Genomic DNA, 22,080 nt, shown 5'->3' with positions numbered 1-22,080 from the left:
ACCACAAAAGGTCATCACAGATCTTAAACAGGCCATGCATGGATTGAAATTTGGCTGGCCCAACAGCTGGTTCAGGACAGGTCAATTTCATATTATCACTGTATTCTGATTGCGGGGAAGTCAATACAATACCTCAGCGGGAGATATTCCCCCATCTGTAACAAGTGTGTGGATGGTGGAATCAAGTCATTTTTTTTGTTCAACCTCATGGTGAATGGAAAAAAAAAAAAAATGAATCACTTATGGGCTGTTTTAACCACTTGCCGACCGCACGCCTGCTGTAGGATTACTGCGGCAGGGCGGCTCGGCTGCGCTCAGTCACGTAGTACTATATGACTGAGCGCACGTGTTTTCGGCGGCGCCACGGGAGGCGGGCCGCGGGAGGAGCGGCGGCGATTGCCGCTGCCCTCCCACGATCATCGTAGAAACCGAGAGAAGACCCGCCTGCTTATGTAAACAAAGCAGGCTGATCTTCTGTCAGACAGGCAGCGAGAGATCAGCAGTTTCAGCTAAGCTGAAACTGCGATCTGTCTGTACCTGTCACAGAACCCCCCCCCCCCCCCAAAGTCAGTAAGCACTTTAGGCATACATTTAACCCCTTTGATCACCCCAGTATTAACCCCTGCCATGCCACTGTCATTTATACAGTAACAGTGCATATTATTTAGCACTGATTATTGTATTAGTGTCACTGGTCCCCAAAAAGTGTCAAAAATGTCAGTTAGGGGTCCGATCTGTCCGCCGCAATGTCGCAGTCCCGGTAAAAATCGCAGATCGCGGCCATTACTAATAAAAATAAATAAATAAAAAGTCCAAAAATCGATCCCGTAGTTTGTAAACGCTATAACTTTTCATGCGCTGGTGACGTCACCGGATGCTACTATATTAAATATCTCCTAAACGGTGCACGTATAGGAGAAATTTACAGTGCCTACAGGTAAGCCTTATTGTAGGCTCACCTGTAGGTAAAAGTAAACAATAGGGCTTTACTGTCACTTTTATATGGTCACATTAAAGCAATTGTAAATTCTCGCTTTTTTTTCTAAAAAAAATAACAAACATGTTATACTTACCTCCTCTGTTGCAGTTGGATTTGCACAGAGCAGCCCGGATCCTCCTCTTCTCAGGTCCCTCTTCTGTGCTCCTGGCCCCTCCCTCCTGTTCAGTGCCCCCACAGTAAGCAACTTGCTATGGGGGCACCCGAGTCGAGTCACAGCTCCCTGTGCCATTCAGACACAGAGCCCAGCCCATCTAACTCCTGATTGGCTAGCTGACTTTGATTGACAGCAGTGGCAGCCAATGGCTGTGTCTCAGCCAATCAGGAGGGAGAATCTCGGACAGCTGAGACACTTGTGGGCATTGCTGGACAGATAGGGACCTCAGGTAAGTATTAGGGGGGCTGCTGCACACAGAAGGCTTGTTATCTTAATGCATAGAATTCATTAAGATAAAAAACCTTCCAACTTTACAACTCCTATAACAAGAGGTAGATGCTACAGAATGGGGGAGGAGAAACATTGTCACCATCATATTATTATGGAGAAAACAGTAGTGGTTGGTTGTATAAGCGTTTCTAACCTGTCTCATTCAAATGTGGGGTGTCTGCTGCCGGCACAGGAAAGAGATTGAAAACCAATTGAAATCAAGATTAGGTGATGAACATTTCATGTATGGCCATCTTAATCATAGAATCTCCAGACACTCATCATACACTATATTAGCAAAAGTATTGGGACACCTGCCTTTACACACACATGAACTTTAATGGCATCCCAGTCTTAGTCTGTAGGCTTCAATATTGAGTTGGCGCACCCTTTGCAGCTATAACAGCTTCAACTCTTCTGGGAAGGCTGTCCACAAGGTTTAGGAGTGTGCCTGTGGGAGTGTTTGACCATTCTTCCAGAAGCACATTTGTAAAGTCAGGCACTGATGCTGGATGAGAAGGCCTGGCTCGCAGTCTCCACTCTAATTCATTCATCGGGTTAAGGTCAGGATCTGTGCAGGCCCCTCAAGTTCCTCCACCCCAAACTCGCTCATCCATGTCTTTATGTACCTTGCTTCATGCACTGGTCCAAATCATTTGGTAGAGGGGGATTATGGTGTGGGGTTGTTTTTCAGGGGTTGGGCTTGGCCCCTTAGTTCCAGTGAAGGGAACTCTTAAGGTGTCAGCATACCAAGACATTTTGGACAATTTCATGCTCCTAACTTTGTGGGAACAGTTTGGGGATGGCCCCTTCCTATTCCAACATGACTGCACACCAGTGTACAAAGCAAGGTCCATAAAGACATGGATGAGTTTGGGATGGAGGAACTTTACTGGCCTGCACAGAGTCCTGACCTCAACCTGATATAACACCTTTGGGACCTCACAAATGCGCTTCTGGAATAATACTCAAACATTCCCATAGACACTCCTAAACCTTGTAGACAGCCTGGAAAGTTCATGTGCGTGTAAAGGCAGGCGTCCCAAAACTTTTGGTAATATAGTGTATTTTTATATTTATAAGAGAAATAGAATTATGTTGAAATTAAAGAACTCTTTTTATAATAATATATTATTAGTACATACCCATTTCACAAAACTTCCCTTTGTGAGTCTTCGTACAGATACAGGCAAACTTGTTGAGCCCCTTCGGCACACATGTTCCTCCGTTCTTACACGGGTTCTGCTTGCAGGCTTCTTCCACTGACACAAAAAAGAGGAGTATTAACATACAAAAGGTAGACTTTACAAATCCCGGGAATAACTTCAGTATGTTCAATTTCCACAATAGTTGAGAAGAAATTTCTCAAAAGTGAAGGGAAATTTCCTCTTAGAGAGTTGTCACTGGAACAAGTGTCCCCATTGGGATCTTTCCAGTAATCGCCAGGACCAGTAGAAAGGGCAAACCTAACCCTCCCCTACTCAAAAACTAAACCTAAATTTGCTAAATCACACTGGGTAGTGACATTGCAACATCTCCTCCATCCTGTATGGTTGTGCTAATTAGATATACGCACACCGGAAATTTTTGTTTAGTTTCAGATGCAATCATTAATTGAAGAATTTTGTTTCGTCATATTCGTTATTGAACTGATTCGTTTTCAGGATTTCTTTTGTATCTTCGGGAATTCATTTCATATATATATATATATATATACACACACACACACACACACACAGTAAACCCCCGCTCCATCGCGGTTCAGTTTTTGCAGTCCCGGTATATTGCGTTTTTTTCTGTAATGTTATTTTACTAATTAAAACATTGAAAATTAAATATTTTTGTGTTTTCCATAGCTTTTGCTCTGTCTCTCAGTATCTTTTATGTGTTTAAATTAGTTTCTATTGTTTTAAAGTGTGTTTAAAGACCTTAAAATGCTTTTAAATGTACAGGGACAGTAAACAAACATGCCTACAATGCATTTTAATAGGGTTTTTCTATTTAGCGGATTTTCACTTTTCGCGGGTGGGTCCGGAATGTAACCCCCGCAATGAAGGGGGGTTTACTGTGTGTATATATATATATATATATATATATATATATATATATATATATATATATATATATATATATATATATATACACAGTGGGTACGGAAAGTATTCAGACCCCCTTAAATTTTTCACTATTTGTTATATTGCAGCCATTTGCTAAAATCATTTAAGTTCATTCTTCTTCCTCATGAATGTACACATAGCACCCCATACTGACAGAAAAACACAGAATTGTTGACATTGTTGCAGATTTATTAAAAAAGAAAAACTGAAATATCACATGGTCCTAAGTATTCAGACCCTTTGCTCAGTATTTAGTAGAAGCCCCCTTTTGATCTAATACAGCCAGGAGTCTTTTTGGGAAAGATGCAACAAGTCTTTCACACCTGGATTTGGGGATCCTCTGCCATTCCTCCTTGCAGATCCTCTCCAGTTCTGTCAGGTTGGATGGTAAACGTTGGTGGACAGCCATTTTTAGGTCTCTCCAGAGATGCTCAATTGGGTTTAAGTCAGGGCTCTGGCTGGGCCATTCAAGAACAGTCACGGAGTTGTTGTGAAGCCACTCCTTCGTTATTTTAGCTGTGTGCTTAGGGTCATTGTCTTGTTGGAAGGTAAACCTTTGGCCCAGTCTGAGGTCCAGAGCACTCTGGAGAAGGTTTTTGTCCAGGATATCCCTGTACTTGGCCGCATTCATCTTTCCCTCGATTGCAACCAGTCGTCCTGTCCCTGCAGCTGATAAACACCCCCACAGCATGATGCTGCCACCACCATGCTTCACTGTTGGGACTGTATTGGACAGGTGATGAGCAGTGCCTGGTTTTCTCCACACATACCGCTTAGAATTAAGGCCAAAAAGTTCTATTTTGGTCTCATCAGACCAGAGAATCTTATTTCTCACCATCTTGGAGTCCTTCAGGTGTTTTTTAGCAAACTCCATGCGGGCTTTCATGTGTCTTACACTGAGGAGAGGCTTCCGTTGGGCCACTCTGCCAATAAAGCCCCGACTGGTGGAGGGCTGCAGTGATGGTTGACTTTCTACAACTTTCTCCCATCTCCTGACTGCATCTCTGGAGCTCAGCCACAGTGATCTTTGGGTTCTTCTTTACTTCTCTCACCAAGGCTCTTCTCCCCCGATAGCTCAGTTTGGCCGGACGGCCAGCTCTAGGAAGGGTTCTGGTCGTCCCAAACGTCTTCCATTTGAGGATTATGGAGGCCACTGTGCTCTTAGGAACCTTAAGTGCAGCAGAAATCTTTTTGTAACCTTGGCCAGATCTGTGCCTTGCCACAATTCTGTCTCTGAGCTCTTCAGGCAGTTCCTTTGACCTCATGATTCTCATTTGCTCTGACATGCATTGTGATCTGGAAGGTCTTATATAGACAGGTGTGTGGCTTTCCTAATCAAGTCCAATCAGTATAATCAAACACAGCTGGACTCAAATGAAGGTGTAGAACCATCTCAAGGATGATCAGAAGAAATGGAAAGCACCTGAGTTAAATATATGAGTGTCACGGCAAAGGGTCTGAATACTCAGGACCACGTGATATTTCAGTTTTTCTTTTTTAATAAATCTGCAACAATGTCAACAATTCTGTGTTTTTCTGTCAGTATGGGGTGCTATGTGTACATTCATGAGGAAGAAGAATGAACTTAAATGATTTTAGCAAATGGCTGCAATATAACAAAGAGTGAAAAATTTAAGAGGGTCTGAATACTTTCCGTACCCACTATATATACATATATATATATATATAGAGAGAGAGAGTGTGAGAGTGTGAGAGAGAGAGAGTGTGAGAGTGTGAGAGAGAGAGAGAGAGAGAGAGAGAGAGAGAGAGAGAGAGAGAGAGAGTGAGAGTGAGAGTGAGAGTGAGAGTGAGAGTGAGAGTGAGAGTGAGAGTGAGAGTGAGAGTGAGAGTGAGAGTGAGAGTGAGAGAGATTTATATCTCTATATATACACTGTATCTATCTATCTATCTATATATATATTCAATACATTATCAATTATAACAGATTCAGTAACCCACCAAGAGAAATGGCATAATCCAATTGAACAACATTGACTGGCATCATGTGCATCCGAATTAACGAATGGAACGAAATTCAAATCCATTTGTTATCTGAATCAGAATTATCAAACTAATTTGAAAATTAAATGATTTTCCCATGGGCCTGAACCATTATCACATCACGGGATGCCATCCTAATGAAACAAATGCATTTGTTAATTTAGTTATAACTTGTTTCAGATTCGTTGACATTCCTTACTACGTCCATTCGGAGATTCGTATTTGTTCGAATTTACAAAAAAAATCGATTTTTCGTTGTAAATTAATTCATTACGAAACAAAACGCACATGTCTAGTCCTAACTGTGGTGGGCCCAGGGTGAGTAGACAGCAGCTGTCATTTCTGTACTCTGCCCAAGCTTAGACATTTTTCAAGCTTCATCCATATCAGTTTGGGAGCAGAAGGTTGTATTTTGGTATCTTTGCTTTGGGTGCCAATGGAACTTGTTCCAGATCTGTCTACTGTATGTTACAGGAGTGGCGGCCCGTGTATATGGGGCGCAGGGGCGCCGCCCCCCCATCCATGCGTCCGACCCCCTAATCTGCATGCAGGGCACCGGACGTATGGAGCTTAATGGGGATTTTATTTTTTTTTACATCACCTGATTAGAGCCAGAGGCTCTAATAGGGCGATGCAAAGGGTGGAGCCGGGGCGCAGAGCAGTGCGTCCCGACTCCACCCATTCTGTGACAATAGCGAATGAAAATTCGCTATTGCCACACCGATCCTCCTCCTGGCCAATCAGGAAGCGTGTCCGATACGCGTTTCCTGATTGGCCGCAAGGCAAACCCCTTGCCATTGGCAGAGGAGGAGGCGGGACCGGAAGTACTCGTGGAGACGCGCCGGAGGACAGAGTGAGGAAAAGCCGCCGCCGCCGGGACTGAAGAGAAGCCGCCGACAGGTAAGTGCATTGGTCTCGGGGGGGGGGGGGAAGCCCACACTGCATTGAAGGGGCACGCTGTGGCGCTCTGCAATGATTGGGGACAATGCTGTGGCGCTCTGCAATGATTGGGTACAATGCTGTGGCGCACACTGCAATGATTGGGGACAATGCTGTGGCGCACACTGCAATGATTGGGGACAATGCTGTGGCGCACACTGCAATGATTGGGGACAATGCTGTGGCGCTCTGCAATGATTGGGGACAATGCTGTGGCGCTCTGCAATGATAGGGGACAATGCTGTGGCACTCTGCATTGATTGGGGGGCACGCTGTGGCACTCTGCATTGATTGGGGGGCATGTTGTGGCATTCTGCATTGATGGGGGCATGCTGTGGCACTCTGCATTGATTGGGGGCACGCTGGTCACTCATTTTTCTGTTTGCGCCCCCCCAAAAATTTTGAGCACCAGCCGCTACTGCAGGAGACTAACAATTCATATAATTTCAGAAGCTATAAACACATCATACCTAGGTTGCAGGACAATCCATGATATGGGTAATGACATCGACACTTGTAGTAAGGAGCCAGTTTCTTTAGGACGCACTCTCCGTTGGGGCACGTGGTATTTTTACATGGGCGAATACCTACAATTAAATATAAATTAGATTTCATTTTCAACACAATGAAGAGAAGATATTTTCCATGGGACTTTAAGATCTCAACACCCAGATATTGGAAGGGGACAGTCCCCCACTTTTAAGAGCAATTACAAAGAAGTTTATTAGATATTGTGACACGTTGGAGTTTCATAGCGCAATGGCAGTGCTAAAACAGTGAGTTTACTCCATGGCAGATATCGTTTTCAGGGCTGTCCTGCCTACTTTTATTTAAAGGAAAGTCAAAAAAGTTCATTTAGGTATATCTTCCCACGCAAGGGGTTCTCACCATGAGTGCAACAAACATAACATTCAGCCTCCTGGCTCTCTTTGTGGTAGCTTTGGTCCTCCTGACCATCAAACATGTCCCAGTGTTTGTGCGCAGACCCTCTGTGTCTTTCCTCACAGCTCCCTAGCTGCTCTATCCCTCCTGGACTCTCTCAGTCTCGGGCCTTGGGCTGTCCTGACTTGGACAGTGTGATGCATGCCACTGATGCCAGCACCTCTCACGGCTCCCTTTACACACTGACCTCCTCGGGAGGGTGGGGCTCTGAACTCAAACTCTGGCTCTCATATGAAGCCAACACACACCTGTGCCATTAATGTGCTTGCTTCCTACAAAATCTGGCGTAAACTACCATTTTACCCAGTGGCATGGGGTCACCCTGCTACAATATCCACAAATTTATAATAAAACGTACCTTTCAGTTTAAATAGTTACATAAATTGGGGTGCTTATAAATGTAGCACCCTCCTAGGTAGGTGCTAGGCAAAACATATGTGTGGCCCTGTTCTGCTTATCAGGAGGGCCTGATCTGTCAGTTTAGCCTGTCACATGCTTCCAGGTGTGACTTATTGAGTCTGGGGAGTCTCCCCACTGTATCCAATGAGGGATCTTGTTGGACAGTGGAGGAAACCTAGCCAATGGCACACCAGGGTTTATGACTGTCCCAGTGGGTGGGTATTGCTGCAATGCATCCTGGGATTGGGAATAAATCCTGAGGGGGCATGTGACAGGGTGTCTTTTGGAGGGAGCAAAGTCCCAGGAGGAGGTGGACGGCTGTCTGTCCTCCTGCTGAAGTGAGGAAGGTGGTCCAGACAGTCGGCCTAGGAGCCAGGGGTTGAGCTGTGCTGCAGAAGATCCAGTGTGCTGACAAAGTGGAGCTGCTGGGCAGAATACTTCTGGAAAAACAGTATTGTGAGTACTTAAGGATCTGCCCAGGGGTCTGCCTGAGAGAGGGGACCACTCCAGAGGGGTCAAGGGGATTGAGGAGCCAGCTAATCCAGAGTGAAACAGTAAAGGGGGTGCCAAGTTGTCAAGCCCTGAAGATTAGGCGGTAAAGGGGGTGCCAGGAAGGGCCCTGAAGTCTCAGCGATACAGTCTACCTTAAAGATTAGCTGCCTCAGGAAGCTTTAAGGACTCTTTCACAGTCAAGGGCAAAGTGAATTAGCGGCCTAGCCGTGATTATCTCAACATCACCGACTCACAGCACTGTAGCCATCTTCTCTTTTTCAAGTATACCTACCTACAAAATGATGTGTACATTGGAAATCAGGCATCTTCCTCTAGTGGTATACTTTACCGGTTTTTAATTGACAGCTCATCTCTATTTATATGAAAACCCAAATGGTACATTTCGTGTTTTGAACTCTGGTTGACCCCTGAAGAAGGGTATTCACCCGAAACGCGTATGGTCTCTCCGGTTCTCCTCACCACTTGTACCCTGGAGTCTACCATAATGAGGGTGAACTGTCATTGCATGCAATTTTAGCCCACATTGTCATGTTATTGTCTATTTGTTCAAATTTCTTCTTTTTTATGTACAACTATAAAGTTTTGATGTTTTTTACTTTTTAGTTTTTTTCTTCTCTAAGTGTCTAGTCGCATTCATAGTCCCAACCAATCGGGGGTTTCCTCTTATTTCAACATAGTCGAAGATGTGTCTGAGGATTAAAGGGTGCAGTGCAGTCTGATTGGTCCGGTACCAAGAGGGGAGACTTCCCTACAGCTTAAAGCGGAGCGCCACCCAAAAGGGGAAGCTCCACTTGTCTGCCTCCCCCCCCCTCCGGTGTCACATTTGACAGGTACCCGCTCCCACTTCTCGCTGAGCTGAAAGTTCGACCCTCGCCGCAGCCGGCCCATTATGAAAGCGCAGCATGAATCGCGCATGCACAGTGAGGAATCTGCTGTGAAGCTGCAAGGCTTCACTACTGGTTTCCCTTACCCAAGATGGAGGCGCCAGCACCTGAGAGCCGATTCAAGAATTGGCTCAGATGAAGACAACGTGGGATCCCTGGACAGGTAAGTGTCCTAATAGTAAAAGTCAACAGCTACAGTATTTGTAGCTGACTTTATATTTTATTGGTGGGGGGGCTGGAGCTCCGCTTTAACAAAATGCTAGCCTTTCCCTCCTGATCAGGAACCTTTCCCTCCTGCTAGTTGAGGGCAGGGACTTAAATAGACTTCAAAAAAGAAAAATGCGATGCTTAGCACCTGGCTCCTGCGCTCAGAATCTGGTTCTCAGACTGCCTCTTTCTCGGGACTCTCACTTGGCATCCATAATGGCTAAAACTTGCTGCCCTCTACGACCGGGGTGGTCGACAAAACACTGTAGGCATAAACACAAGAAAAAAAGGCGCACCAGCCTAGCGCATTATCCTCAGTAGGCTTTTATTAGTAAATCATTAAAATGTCTACTCACAAACAGAGGCTCGGAGGAAGAGGCATTGCTTCGAAACACGTCAGCCCTTCATAGGATATAGGACTCCAACATTTTGGACATTGTTCGTCGGAGTTGACATGCTGGTTTACATCCCTTGTTTGCGAGTAGACATTTTAATGATTTACTAATAAAAGCCTACTGAGGATAATGCGCTAGGCTGGTGCGCCCTTTTTTCTTGTGTTTATACTTATATATACTTTGCTGACCAAAGATGGCCACCAAGGGTCACATGCCTGCAGCGTAGCCAACCGGAAAAGCTGCTCCATTGACCAAGGAGACCATAGAGAAACGGTATTTCCCGTTGACTTCCTCTCCAGGCTGTGGTACCGCTAAGATTGAGCGCCACCTACAGTGCAGACAACAGACTGCACCTGCCTACAGGCTCATCATCTCAGCCTAGGCAAAGTCACGGGTGGCTTTTTACCAATAAAAGGTGGAGCTTTTCTGAGAAATGATACTATTGCTGTATATTGCGACATGTCAGGACATATTCATGAAAACTTGTAAAGTCACTGAAAATGTTGATTCTTCTTCTCTCACCTTTCTCACAGTTTAATCCAGTAAAGAATTCTGTGCAGCGGCACATGTATCCCCGTTCAGTAGCCACACATGTCCCATGGTTAAAACACGGCTGCGATAGGCAGGGATCTATGGAAAAATGATTGGCACAAAACAGATTTTCTACATTGAATTTCTATCGCAACAATATTAAATTAGTCTGATGTGTGATGGAAACGCTGAGTGCAGAGATGTCACTGTGGGGTTAGCAAGCTGCTCATGTACTATAATGTAATATAAGGTAAAGTGGTAATAAACCCAAAGCCAAAAATGTAATATATTGCAGCTTACCAATCATTAGATGTGGTGGCTGCATTTGTTTTCTTTTTAAGGCTTCTTTCCCTCTGTTTTGACCTGGTGATCTGGCCAGTAACACACTTGGATTACAAAGCCTCAAACACTCTGGATGAAGGAGCACAGGGGGCACATTTGGACCACAACATTGTTAATCTAGGGGGTGGGGTGCTGGATGTACTAGCAGATTTAAATACAATAACAAATTGAAGCCAAACTCCAGCTAATACTTTATAAGCAATTACAGCAAACAGTTTTTCAAGTTTTAAATAAATGAAAGCTGACTAGCCACTTCAGCACCGGAAGGTTTTACCCCCTTAATGACCAGGCCATTTTTTGCGATACGACACTGCGTTACTTTAACTGACAATTGCGCGGTCGTGCAACGCTGTACCCAAATAAAACTTATATCTTTTTTTTTTTCCCCACAAATAGAGCTTTCTTTTGGTGGTATTTGGTCACCTCTGCGATTTTTATATTTTTTCTCTATAAACAAAAAGGCAGACAATATTTTTTACTTTCTGCTATAAAACACATCCAATAAAAAAAAAAAATTTAAAAATCAAAATTTCTTTATCAGTTTAGACCAATTTGTATTCTGCTACATATTTTTGGTAAAAAAAAATCCCAAAAAGCGTATATTGATTGGTTTGCGCAAAAGTTATAATGTCTACAAACTATGGGATAGATTTATGGACTTTTTATTATTTTATTGTTTTTATTAGTAATTGCGGCGATCAGTGATTTTTAGCGGGACCGCGACATTGCAGTGGACAAATCTGACACTTTTTGGGGACCAGTGAAACCAATACAGTGATCAGTGCTAAACATATGCACTGTTACTGTACTGTATAAATGACACTGGCAGGGAAGGGGTTAACAAGGGTTAAATGTGCTCCTAGGTAGTGCTTTCTAACTGTTTGGAGGATGGACGGACTACAGGAAGAGAGAGATCTTTGTTCCTGATTAGTAGGAACACAAGATCTCTCTCTTCCTGTCTGACAGAACGGTGGTCTGCCTTGTTTACATACTTTGTACTTTCCTTGGATATACTTGTTTCCTGATCCCTTGCATGGAACTACCTGCTTCTATTGAAACAATATTGGATGGGCTTTTGAGGAGACTGCTATCCCTCTTTTGGAAATTGAAAAATGGCTTCTATATTGCATAGCTGTCTTTTTTACCCTACGTGCATACGGCATTGCTCCCTCAGCTCCCGGGTCAGATGGTATTAGAGGGCCCTCCTTCACAAGTCTCATGAGGCAACAGCTTGGATAGATTTATAATCGATTGTACCAGCTCCTGAGGAAGTGTAGAAACACGAAACGCGTAGAGCATACATGGATGCAGTCTTTATGAATTTGTACCATGATTCATAATGCCTCTGTCTTTATAACCAATTTATTTCAAATTGTAACCTTAGTATCAATCATTGTACATTTGTTAACCACTTTAACACTGCTCACTGTGCCGCTACTGCGGCACAGTGGCTCGTTATCGTCTGGCGACGTAGACCTACATCACCAGACATTCCCCTCTCTCAGCGGCGCGCGCACCGCCGGAGGCTCGCTCCCGCTGTATTCAGTCACAGCGGGAGTCGGGCCAGGGGAGGAGTGGCGGTGATCACCGCTGCTCTTCCCCGATCGTTGGGGATCGAGTGTGGAGATCCGCCCGCTTTGTTTACACAAAGTGACAGGCAGGGTCAGATTGCAGGATTCAGCATAGCTGAACCTGCGATCTGTCCCTGTGTCACATAGTCCCCTCCCCCCCACACACACGTTAGTAAGCACCAGGCATACATTAACCCACTGATCACCAGTAAAAGTTAACCCCTTCCCTGCCAGTGTCATTATTACAGTAACAGTGCATATTTATAGCACTGATTACTGTAGTAATGTCACTGGTAACCCCAAAAGTGTCAAAAATGTCAGTCAAGGGTCCGATCTGTCCGCCACAATGTCGCAGTCCCGCAAAAAAAAAAAAACGCAGATCACCGCCATTACTAGTTAAAAAAAAAAAAAACATAAAAATTACATAAATTTCCCGTAGTTAGTAGCTGCGATATCTTTTGCACAAACCAAACCAAATTTTAATACGCTTATTGCGATTTTTTTTTACCAAAAATATGTAGCAGAAAACAAATTGGCCTAAAATGTTAACAAAAAATTTGATTTTTACATTTTTTTGGGGGGGAATTTCATATAAAAAAATGTGAAAAATATTATTATTTTTTCAAAATTGTCGCTCTTTTTTTTGTTTATAGCGCAAAAAGTAAAAATCGCACAGGTGATCAAATACCACCAAAAGAAAGCTCTGTTTGTGGGGAAGCAAAGGACGTCAATTTAATTTGGGCACAGCATCGCACGACCGCGCAATTGTCCATTAAATCAACGCAGTGCCGAATCGCAAAATATGGCCTGGTCAGGAATGGGGTAAAATCTTCCGGTTTTAAAGTGGTTAAAAATACACTTATTGAGAATTTTTTTGTCAAAGACATGTAGCTAAATACATTTTGGCCTAAATATATGACAAAAATTGAATATATTGGATATTTTTTAACTGTCAAAGTAGAAAAATATTGTTATTTTTTCTAAATTGTTGCATTTTAAATTTATATCGCAAAAAATAAAAATTACAGAGATGATCAAATACCACTAAAAGAAATCTCTGTTTGTGGGAAAAAAAGGACGTATAGTTTGTTTGGGTACGGCGTTGCATGACCGCGCAATTGTCAGTTAAAGTCGCACAGTGCCGAATCGCAAAAAGTGGCCCAGGCGTAAGACAGCAAAATCCTCCGGTGGTAAAGTGGTTAACATGCTTTGGTCACGTTGGACAATTTATATATATATATATATGCTATCTACTGTCTTTGCTATGTCACATGATTTCACCATCTATGGTATACAATTAAATTAATTTATATTTTGACATATTTCTTGGTCATATGGTCTTATTTGGTCACACGCCTCATTCAAAGTCCCAAACCCCTCTCTTTTTGCTTCTGAATTAGGGATGGAGGTACAACTCATCTTGAAACCTCATTTAAAGTCCCACTTTTCTACTGTTTATACATGTCTATTACAGTGATTTCCAGCTTCCAGGGGCATCGGCCCGGTATGGCACATCTATAGTTATATTAGTCCAAGCTGGATCAATGTAACTATGCAAAAATAGCCATATCTGACATTCAGCTTAAAGAAAATGTAAAGCCATTTTTTTTTAACTTAGGCTATAGTAGGGAAGGGTCAAAGCTCTGTTTTTGCCATTTGTGTCCCTTCACTTCCTTTCACAGGGACTCAATGGGAAGCAAAAATCCCTTCTTGGACTATTGTCATAAGAACAGGTGTCCCCATGCAAAGATTTCCACTCTATTCTTGTTCTAGTGACAACTGCAAACTTTTGGATTTCTCATCATTCCCTGACTTTGTGACACCAGGGCGAGTAGAGCAGTGTTAATTTTGGCAGCAAATTTCAATTTAGTTTTAGTCTTAGTCTTAGGACTTAAATGGCATTTTAGTTTTAGTCCTATTTTAGTCTTCTGCAAGTGTTTTAGTTTTAGTCGTATTTAGTCGACTAAAACTCCAGTATATTTTAGTCGACTAAAACGCCCTACATTTTAGTCGACTAAAACTCATTTTAGTCATCTATAATCAAATGGGTGTAGTTCAATTGTAATTTGTAATGCATTATTTAAGCATTTCTCTACAATTTCCAAACTCATTATATACTACTGCTGGTCCTGGAGTGAAAAATCTAATATGTTATTATTTATGCTTTGAGCATGCACCAGTGTTAATTTTTGGCAGCAAATTTCGATTTAGTTTGTTATAGTCTTTTGACTAAAATTCCATTTTAGTTTTAGTCGTATTTTAGTCTTAAGACTAAAATGCCATTTTAGTTTTAGTCGTATTTTAGTCATCTGAATTGTGTTAGTCGACGAAAACATTTTAGTCGGTTTTAGTCGACGAAATTAACACTGGAGTAGAGAGAACGAATCTCCCCAGCAGGGACACAGACAACAATAAAAACCTGACAGGGGTTCTCACAGAAAGGTTTCATCTATAAAGGATCTTTGCAGACTGTATATATGAAGGTTGCCATTGATGAACTTCTTCTGAAAATGTTACCTGCAGGGCTGACAGGCAATGCCATGTTGAACAGAAGATGCCATTATTGGCAGAATATGTGTTTTTTCAGTTGCTAAAAATCATAGGTGTGCTCAGGCTATTGCATTAGGGTGTGCACCTCAAAGCTCAAACACATACATGTGTGTATATATACTGATGGTGTCAGTAGAGCAGTGGTGGGTGTCAGTAGGGCAGAGATTGGTGTCAGAAGTTTTAATTTTTTATGAAATTTTACAATTTTATTATTTTTTTATAACAATTGTAGGAACCATTAGGGGGCTTTGCTAAAATACCAGGGGTTTAAATGGGGGAATCTGCGCCACACAGAGTGATTAGGGTGTGCCCAGGCACACCTGGCACACCCTGTGCGCACGCCTATGCTAAGAATACTTCATTAATCTTAGTGTGAAATAACCTGTATTTGTATAGTGCCAACCTAGTGTGTAGCGCTGTGAAAATGACATAAACTGGCCCCCACACTCTGGGGCCAGTTAGAACAGACACCACCAATGATGCCACAACAAAATGAAGAAATGTTGGCTCCATAGAAGGTTTATAGGAAAAGTATCTATACAGGGCTTTTCTTCAGCACTGGATATATGTTATGGCAAGGAGCACTAGGGTATGCTGGAGGGTCTATTAATGCTGGCTGCTGGGGAATCTATTGTTGAGGGAGGGATCTATTGTTGTTGAGGGGGTCTTATATTTTAGGGGGATTAGTTGTTGCCTAGAGCGATCTACTGCTGGGGGAGGGGTCTATTGCTGCTGACTGCTTGGAGATCTGTTGTTGCCAGGGGTCCATTTTTGCTGAGGCATCTATTGTTGTTGGGGGGATCTATTATTTTTGGGGCTTCCATTATTGCTGGAGGATCTATTGCTGTTGCGGGAATCTATTATTGATGGGGGATCTGTTCTTGCTTGGGTGGATCTATTTTTGCTGGGGGGGGGGGGGGGGGGGGAGTATATTGTTGCCGGGGGGGGTCATTATTGCTTGGGTAGGATATATTGTTGTTGGGGTAGGATAAATTATTGCTGGTGGATCTATTGTTGTTGGGGGATCTATTATTGTTGGGGGATCTATTATCGCTGGGGTAGGATATATTGTTGTTGGGGTAGGATATATTATTGCTGGGGTGGTCCATTATTGTTGGGGAATCTATTGTTGTTGGGGACTTTCTATTATTGTTGGGGGATCTATTCTGGCTGGGGGGTCCATTATTGTTGGGGATTTATTGTTGTTGGGGATCTATTATTGCTGGGGGGTCAAATATCGCTGGGGTAGGATATATTGTTGTTGGGGTAGGATCGATTATTGCTGGGGGATCTATTTATTGCTGGGGGATCAGTTATCATTGAGGTAGGATATATTGTTGTTGGGGTAAGATACTGTATATTGATTCTGGGGTGTTCCATTATTGCTGGGGATCGATTTTGTTAAGGGGGGGGGGTGTCTATTGTTGCTAGGGGGGCTTTTATTGCTGTGTAGAATCTAGTGCAACTGAGGGTAATGTATTATTGCTGGATGGTCTATTGTTGCCGAGAGGGTTTTTGTTGCTGGCTGCAGCAAGATCAATTTTTCTGCCTTTGTTATCATTAAAGTAGGAACTATGGGCAAAAATTATTATTTTTTTTTTTCATTTTGGATAGAACAAGGGAGGGTTATAACCCCTGTCGGAATTTTTTTCTGTCAACTCTGTCTAATTGTGGAGATTTCCCTTCATTTCCTGTCCCATAGCCAAACAGGAAGTGAGCGGAAATCCCTGCAAATTAGGAGAATTCCTTGGGGACCCCCAGCTCACCAAAATTAGTGTCCCCATTGGAAGTTTTCCCATCTACTACTCTTCTGGGGACAACCCAAAATTTGGGATTTTCTTTTATTTTCACTTTCAATGAGAATGGTAAACAAGACAAATAGAGAGGATGAATCTCCATAAGGTTCTAATACATCTCCACTCTATCCAAAGCTAAAAAAAAAGTTTTGCATTTAGTTATACTTGAACAAATTCCATACAAATTACTTAGCACCACAAAATGATACTTTGTTCTATGTTCTCTAAAAGGGGCAATAAGGGGAAATGGGGGGGGGGGGGGGGGGGGAGTAAGGGACGGTGCTCGGGGGTAAGTAAAAGGGAGGGGACAAGGGGGGGACCTGCATCTATTTATTGAGAAAAACAGCCCTGGATATATACAGTATCTCACAAAAGTAAGTACACCCACAGTTATTTTGAGGGGACAGCAAATTTACACTGTTATACAAGCTGTACACTCACTACTTTACATTGTAGCAAAGTGTCATTTCTTCAGTGTTGTCACATGAAAAGATAGAATAAAATATTTACAAAAATGTGAGGGGTGTACTCACTTTTGTGAGATACTGTATTTTTTAGCATTGTATAAGACACAATACTTATCGGTCTGAATTTATGGGATATATATATTTGGTACCCTCTATTTCATCATAGTGATACAGGCTCAGAGCGCGCAAATTCTCTGCAATGCTTTCCTCCAGTTCTTTCAAAATACCTGCAGAAGATAAAGAGCAACATGTCAGGACAGAAACTCTGGTATGCAACCTAGAAATACTGCCAATACTGCTCTTTATTATCCGCATACAGATGCTAAAATCTCTCCATGGAGTCCAGTCACAGCATTTATAAGCCCCGATGAAGGAGTAGAGTCTAAATACCCGAAACGTGTTGGATGTTCTATGTGGTCTTGTTATGAGCAAATACTAATAATAAATCCTTTCCACCTGCCCTAGTGTCCCTTTATAATGTTCTGAACGCCTGGGGGAAACGATTGGCAATCATGTAGGCATTGTGATTGGCTATCACAATGGTCACGTCTACTGATCATTAGTGGGGACCAAGAGCCGTCTGACATCAGTTGCACAGAGCCACATAAGGGCATTAACCACTTTACGACCACCTGCCACAGATGTACTGTGGCAGGCAGCCGCTCCCAGGCAAATCGCCGTACACGTATGGCGCTCGCTCTCGGGAGGCTAGGGAACGAGCGCGCGTCACCGGCGGCGCACCCCTGCCCCCACTCGTCAGCGGGGAAGCCGATGCACAGGTCAGGTGGCTCCGCAATCGCTCCCCGCTGAGAGAGAACGGTCGGCTGTTGTAAACACAACCGACCGTTCTTCTCCCTGGAATGATCATAGAGCCCCTGTGATCCTTCTATATAGGATCATATGTCTCTATGGTCATTTCAGAAGCCACGCCCCCCCCCCCCCCACAGTTAGAATCACTCCCCTAGGCTTACATTTAACCCCTTGATCACCCACAATGTTAAACCCCTTCCCTGCCATTGTCATTATTACAGTAACAGTGCATATTTTTAGCACTGATTACTGTAGTAATGTCACTGGTCCCTCCAAAAGTGTCAAAAATGTCAGTCAGGGGTCCGATCTGTCCGCCGCAATGTCGCAGTCCCGCAAAAAAAAAAATCGCAGATCGCCACCATTACTAGTAAAAATAAATAAATAAAAATAACCTAAATCTTTCTCATAGTTAGTAGACGTGATAACTTTTGCACAAACCAATCAAAATACGCATTTTTTTTTTTTAATAAAATTATGTAGCAGAAAACAAATTGGCCTAAAATGTTAAAAAAAAATTTTTGGGAATGTTATATAGCAGAATGTGAAAAATATTGTTTTTTTTTTCAAAATTGTCGCTATTTTTTTTGTTTATAGCGCAAAAATTAAAAATGGCACAGGTGATCAAATAACATCAAAAGAAAGCTCTATTTGTGGGGAAAAAAGGATATCAATTTTATTTGGGTACAGTGTCGCACGACCGTGCAATTGTCCGTTAAAATAACGCAGTGCTGAATGGCAAAATAGGGCCTGGTCAGGAAAGGGGGTCAAATCTTCCGGTCTTAAAGTGGTTAAAGTCCACCCCATATGTGATATGAAGCTGGTAAGAGGTAAAAAAAACTTTAGACTTCGGCTCTCATTGGACTCTACAGTTCACAGTCAGTGGCATTTCTTTGTTTAGGAACAAAGCCATGCGATCACCATGATGGCACTGATCCTGAATAAGCCATGAAATCCTGCTATAGAGTGATACAAGAGGGTTATTTACCGTGATGGCGATGATGACGGGTTCGATGAAGATGCTGTGGAGAGAAAAAAACAAAAGTGTGATTGTTTAAAAGTATTTTTAGGTAGTGCCGTTTTAAGCCATAGTTGTAAAAATTACCTAAGAAGTCATTTTTCCTTTTTATTTGTTCTATATACTTTCCACATGGAGTTTGCATGTTGTCCTTTTACTTGCGTGGGGTCCCGACGTGTACCCTTGTAAGAGGGGCTTTGTGGTTGGCTGAATTTGGTGCCAAAAACACAAGGCCAAACATCTGCTCCAACCCTTCTAAGAACCCTCCTCCTGCTGAGGCCGAACCCTCGACCATCTTGTTCCCTGCTTCTTGCCATTGGCCTCCATGTGACATTCCCGGCCATAGACCTTTGCATCTCCAAGGAAGGAATGTCCACACATAAAAGTTGTTTTGCTGCACTATACTGGCGGTGCTCAGTAAACAGCAATACAGTCACATCACAAGGACACACATTCCAGAGCAGTGTCGGGACAAGGTCACCTAGAGCCCAGGGCGAACATGCCAAACTGTTCCCAGGGCCGGTGCAAGATTATTTTGCGCCCTAGGCAAGACCAGCTACTTGCACCCCCCCCCAAAAAAATCTGTACACATTGCCCCCCTTCCTGCACATAATGCCCCCCTTTAACCCTACACTCCCTTTCTGAACACACTGTCCTCCCTTCCTGCACATAGTGACCCCCCCCTTAACGCTACACCCTCTTCCTGCATACACTCCTGTATACTCGGCCCTCTTTAACCCTATACCTCCCTTCCTGAACACACTGCCCCCCCCCCTCCAGCACACAGTGCCCCCCCTTTAACGCTACACCCTCTTCCTGCACACATTGCCCTCCTTTAATGCTTCACCCCCTTTAACCCTACACCCCCCTTCCTATACACACTGCCCCCCTTTAATCCTACACAACCCTTCCTGTACACACTGCCCCCCTCTCTAGAGGTGACATCCACTGGGGATGAGGAGGTGACAGGAGAGGAATGTGGCACTGGCCATGGTTGCGCCCTAGGTGGCAGTGCGCCCTAGGCGGCTGCCTAGTTCGCCTAGTGGTAGCACCGGCCCTGACTGTTCCCCCCCATCGACACACTTGTATAAAGTACTCGAAACCCATACTTGAGTAAAAGTACAAGTGCTCGATCAAAAAGTGACTTGAGTAGAAGTGGAAGTGCTCTATCAAAAAGTGACTTGAGTAGAAGTACTAAAGTATTCAACATTTTTTGTACTTAAGTATTGCAAGTAGTTTTTTTTTTTTTAATTTTGCTACTCAAGTACTGAAAGTAAAAGTACCAGCAGTTTTTATAAAAAAAATTGCTACTCAAGTACTGAAAGTAAAAGTACAAGTACTGTGTTATGTAGTTTTTAAAGAAAGAAGTCAAAAGTTTGAACATCATATTGTTTTTTATTATTTCAAATGATTAACCTAAAGGACAATCACAATTCCTTTGGCTGTACACATGACATTATACACATTTTTTTGAACTTCATGAAACCTGCCATCTACTGTTCTGGCAGTGGTAATTTTTATAATTGTAACGAGTAACTATGGAGCACAAAAAACAAATATCGGAGTAGAAGTATTGAAATCATTGAAAAAATGTAGTGAAGTAAAAGTGTAAGTAGGAGAAAAAAATTCTACTCTAGGAAAGTACAGATACCGCCTTTCGGTACTTAAGTACAGTAGTGAAGTAGTTCTACTTAGTTACTATACATCTCTGCCCATCGACATGTATGAGCATTATGTGTCAGCAAAAATCCCCCTACAAAAACACTGAATATTAGGCTCCTTTCACACTTGTGCGACTTGTACTGCGACTTGGGACTGCAAAGTCGCACGACAAGTCGTACTCCATGATTTCCACTGAGTACCGTTCATATCTGTGCGATTTCAAGTCACAACGACATCAAAGTAGTCCCTGCACTACTTTGGGCTGATTTTAATGGATTTTGAGGTCCATAGACATAGGCATTGCTTCAAGTCCAGTCAAAATCGTGTCAAAATCACCCCTCTCAGCACAAACCTTTGCCCCGCTCCTCCCAAAAATAAATAAAAAAATCACCCCTCCTAGCACAAATCCTCTACCTCTAAAATTTCCCCTCCTAGTAAACAGATTTCGTCTCCAAATACAGAAAGGTTTCTTCACCGTAAGAGCTGTGAAAATGTGGAATAGACTCCCTCCAGAGGTGGTACTGCCAAGTTCACTAGATTGCTTTAAAAAAAGGCCTGGATTCTTTCCTAGGTGTACATAATATAAGTGGGTACTAAAAATTTTTTTTAGGAACAGTTGATCCAGGGAATATCTGAATGCCTCTCGGGGGATCAGGAAGGAATTTTTTTCCCCTGCTGTAGAAAATTGTTGGGGTTTTTTTTCGTCTTCCTCTGGATCAACAGCGGTTATAGGATTGTGTATATGGGATTGTATGGTTGGGTTTTCATTACTGTTTTTTTTTTTTTTTTGGTTGAACCAGATGGACTGGTTTGGTTGAACCAGATAGATATATATTGTAAGGGATTAGCTCGGTGGTAGGCGTGGATGACCCCTTTGGGGGTGCGTTTTCACAGAGAGATAGCCGACAAGTGCTTGCAAACAAACAGTGTGGTTTATTAAATGGTGTTTTCTTCACCAGGCTGTATGCAGCAAAACATCCAAAATAAAATAAAACACAAAATAAATCCTTGCCTCTGTGGGCGGCTACCTTCTCACAGCTGGAACCTACCTAAGAAGTCTTTCCAACCTACTGTTGGGCCGACACTGCTGATCCTACAGCAGACACTCAAATGTCCATTTGTTTGCTTTTCACACAGCACAAACATTGTCCATTGAACATGTCCCTTTGTTTTCTTTCACACAGCACATGTTCATTTATAACAGGATCCTTTACTCTTCAGACTCTTCACATTGAACACAGTTCATTTAACAGGTCCCTTTACTCTTCACACTCTTCACATGGAACACTTCTCTTCACACTCTTCACATGGAACACTTTGTCTTCTCACCTTTGAGACGTCTTCACTCGTGGTTACCCTCCTTAGCTTCACATCGCTGTAGGGGGTCTTCTCCCATGCTCACCAGCTTGTCGGGAGGCACACATCCGACTGTCCCCCTCTCCCAGCCCACACGGCGACAGGCGGCAGCAGTCCTTCTCCCATGCCCACACGGCGTCGGGAGGTACACGTATGTCT

General features: G+C 43.1%; 1 protein-coding gene across 1 annotated transcript in view; it reads right to left on the bottom strand.

Moving 5' to 3' along the window:
• The window catches only part of HABP2 (hyaluronan binding protein 2), a gene marked incomplete at its 5' end in the record, with an annotated part of 139,975 nt that overhangs the window by 19,185 nt on the left and 98,710 nt on the right, over window positions 1–22,080 (bottom strand). The window contains 5 exons of the mRNA XM_082268834.1: window positions 2,570–2,686; window positions 6,952–7,068; window positions 10,344–10,451; window positions 17,228–17,305; window positions 18,807–18,907. Coding sequence (XP_082124960.1) covers window positions 2,570–2,686; window positions 6,952–7,068; window positions 10,344–10,451; window positions 17,228–17,305; window positions 18,807–18,907 — 521 coding nt within the window. The remainder of the gene's footprint in view (window positions 1–2,569; window positions 2,687–6,951; window positions 7,069–10,343; window positions 10,452–17,227; window positions 17,306–18,806; window positions 18,908–22,080) is intronic.

The sequence above is a fragment of the Pelophylax lessonae genome (assembly GCF_965119305.1).
Source record: "Pelophylax lessonae genome assembly, chromosome: 9".
NCBI lineage: Eukaryota > Metazoa > Chordata > Amphibia > Anura > Ranidae > Pelophylax > Pelophylax lessonae.
The sequence above is the reverse complement of the archived record's forward strand: the minus strand, read 5'-3'. Positions and strand labels throughout refer to the sequence as shown.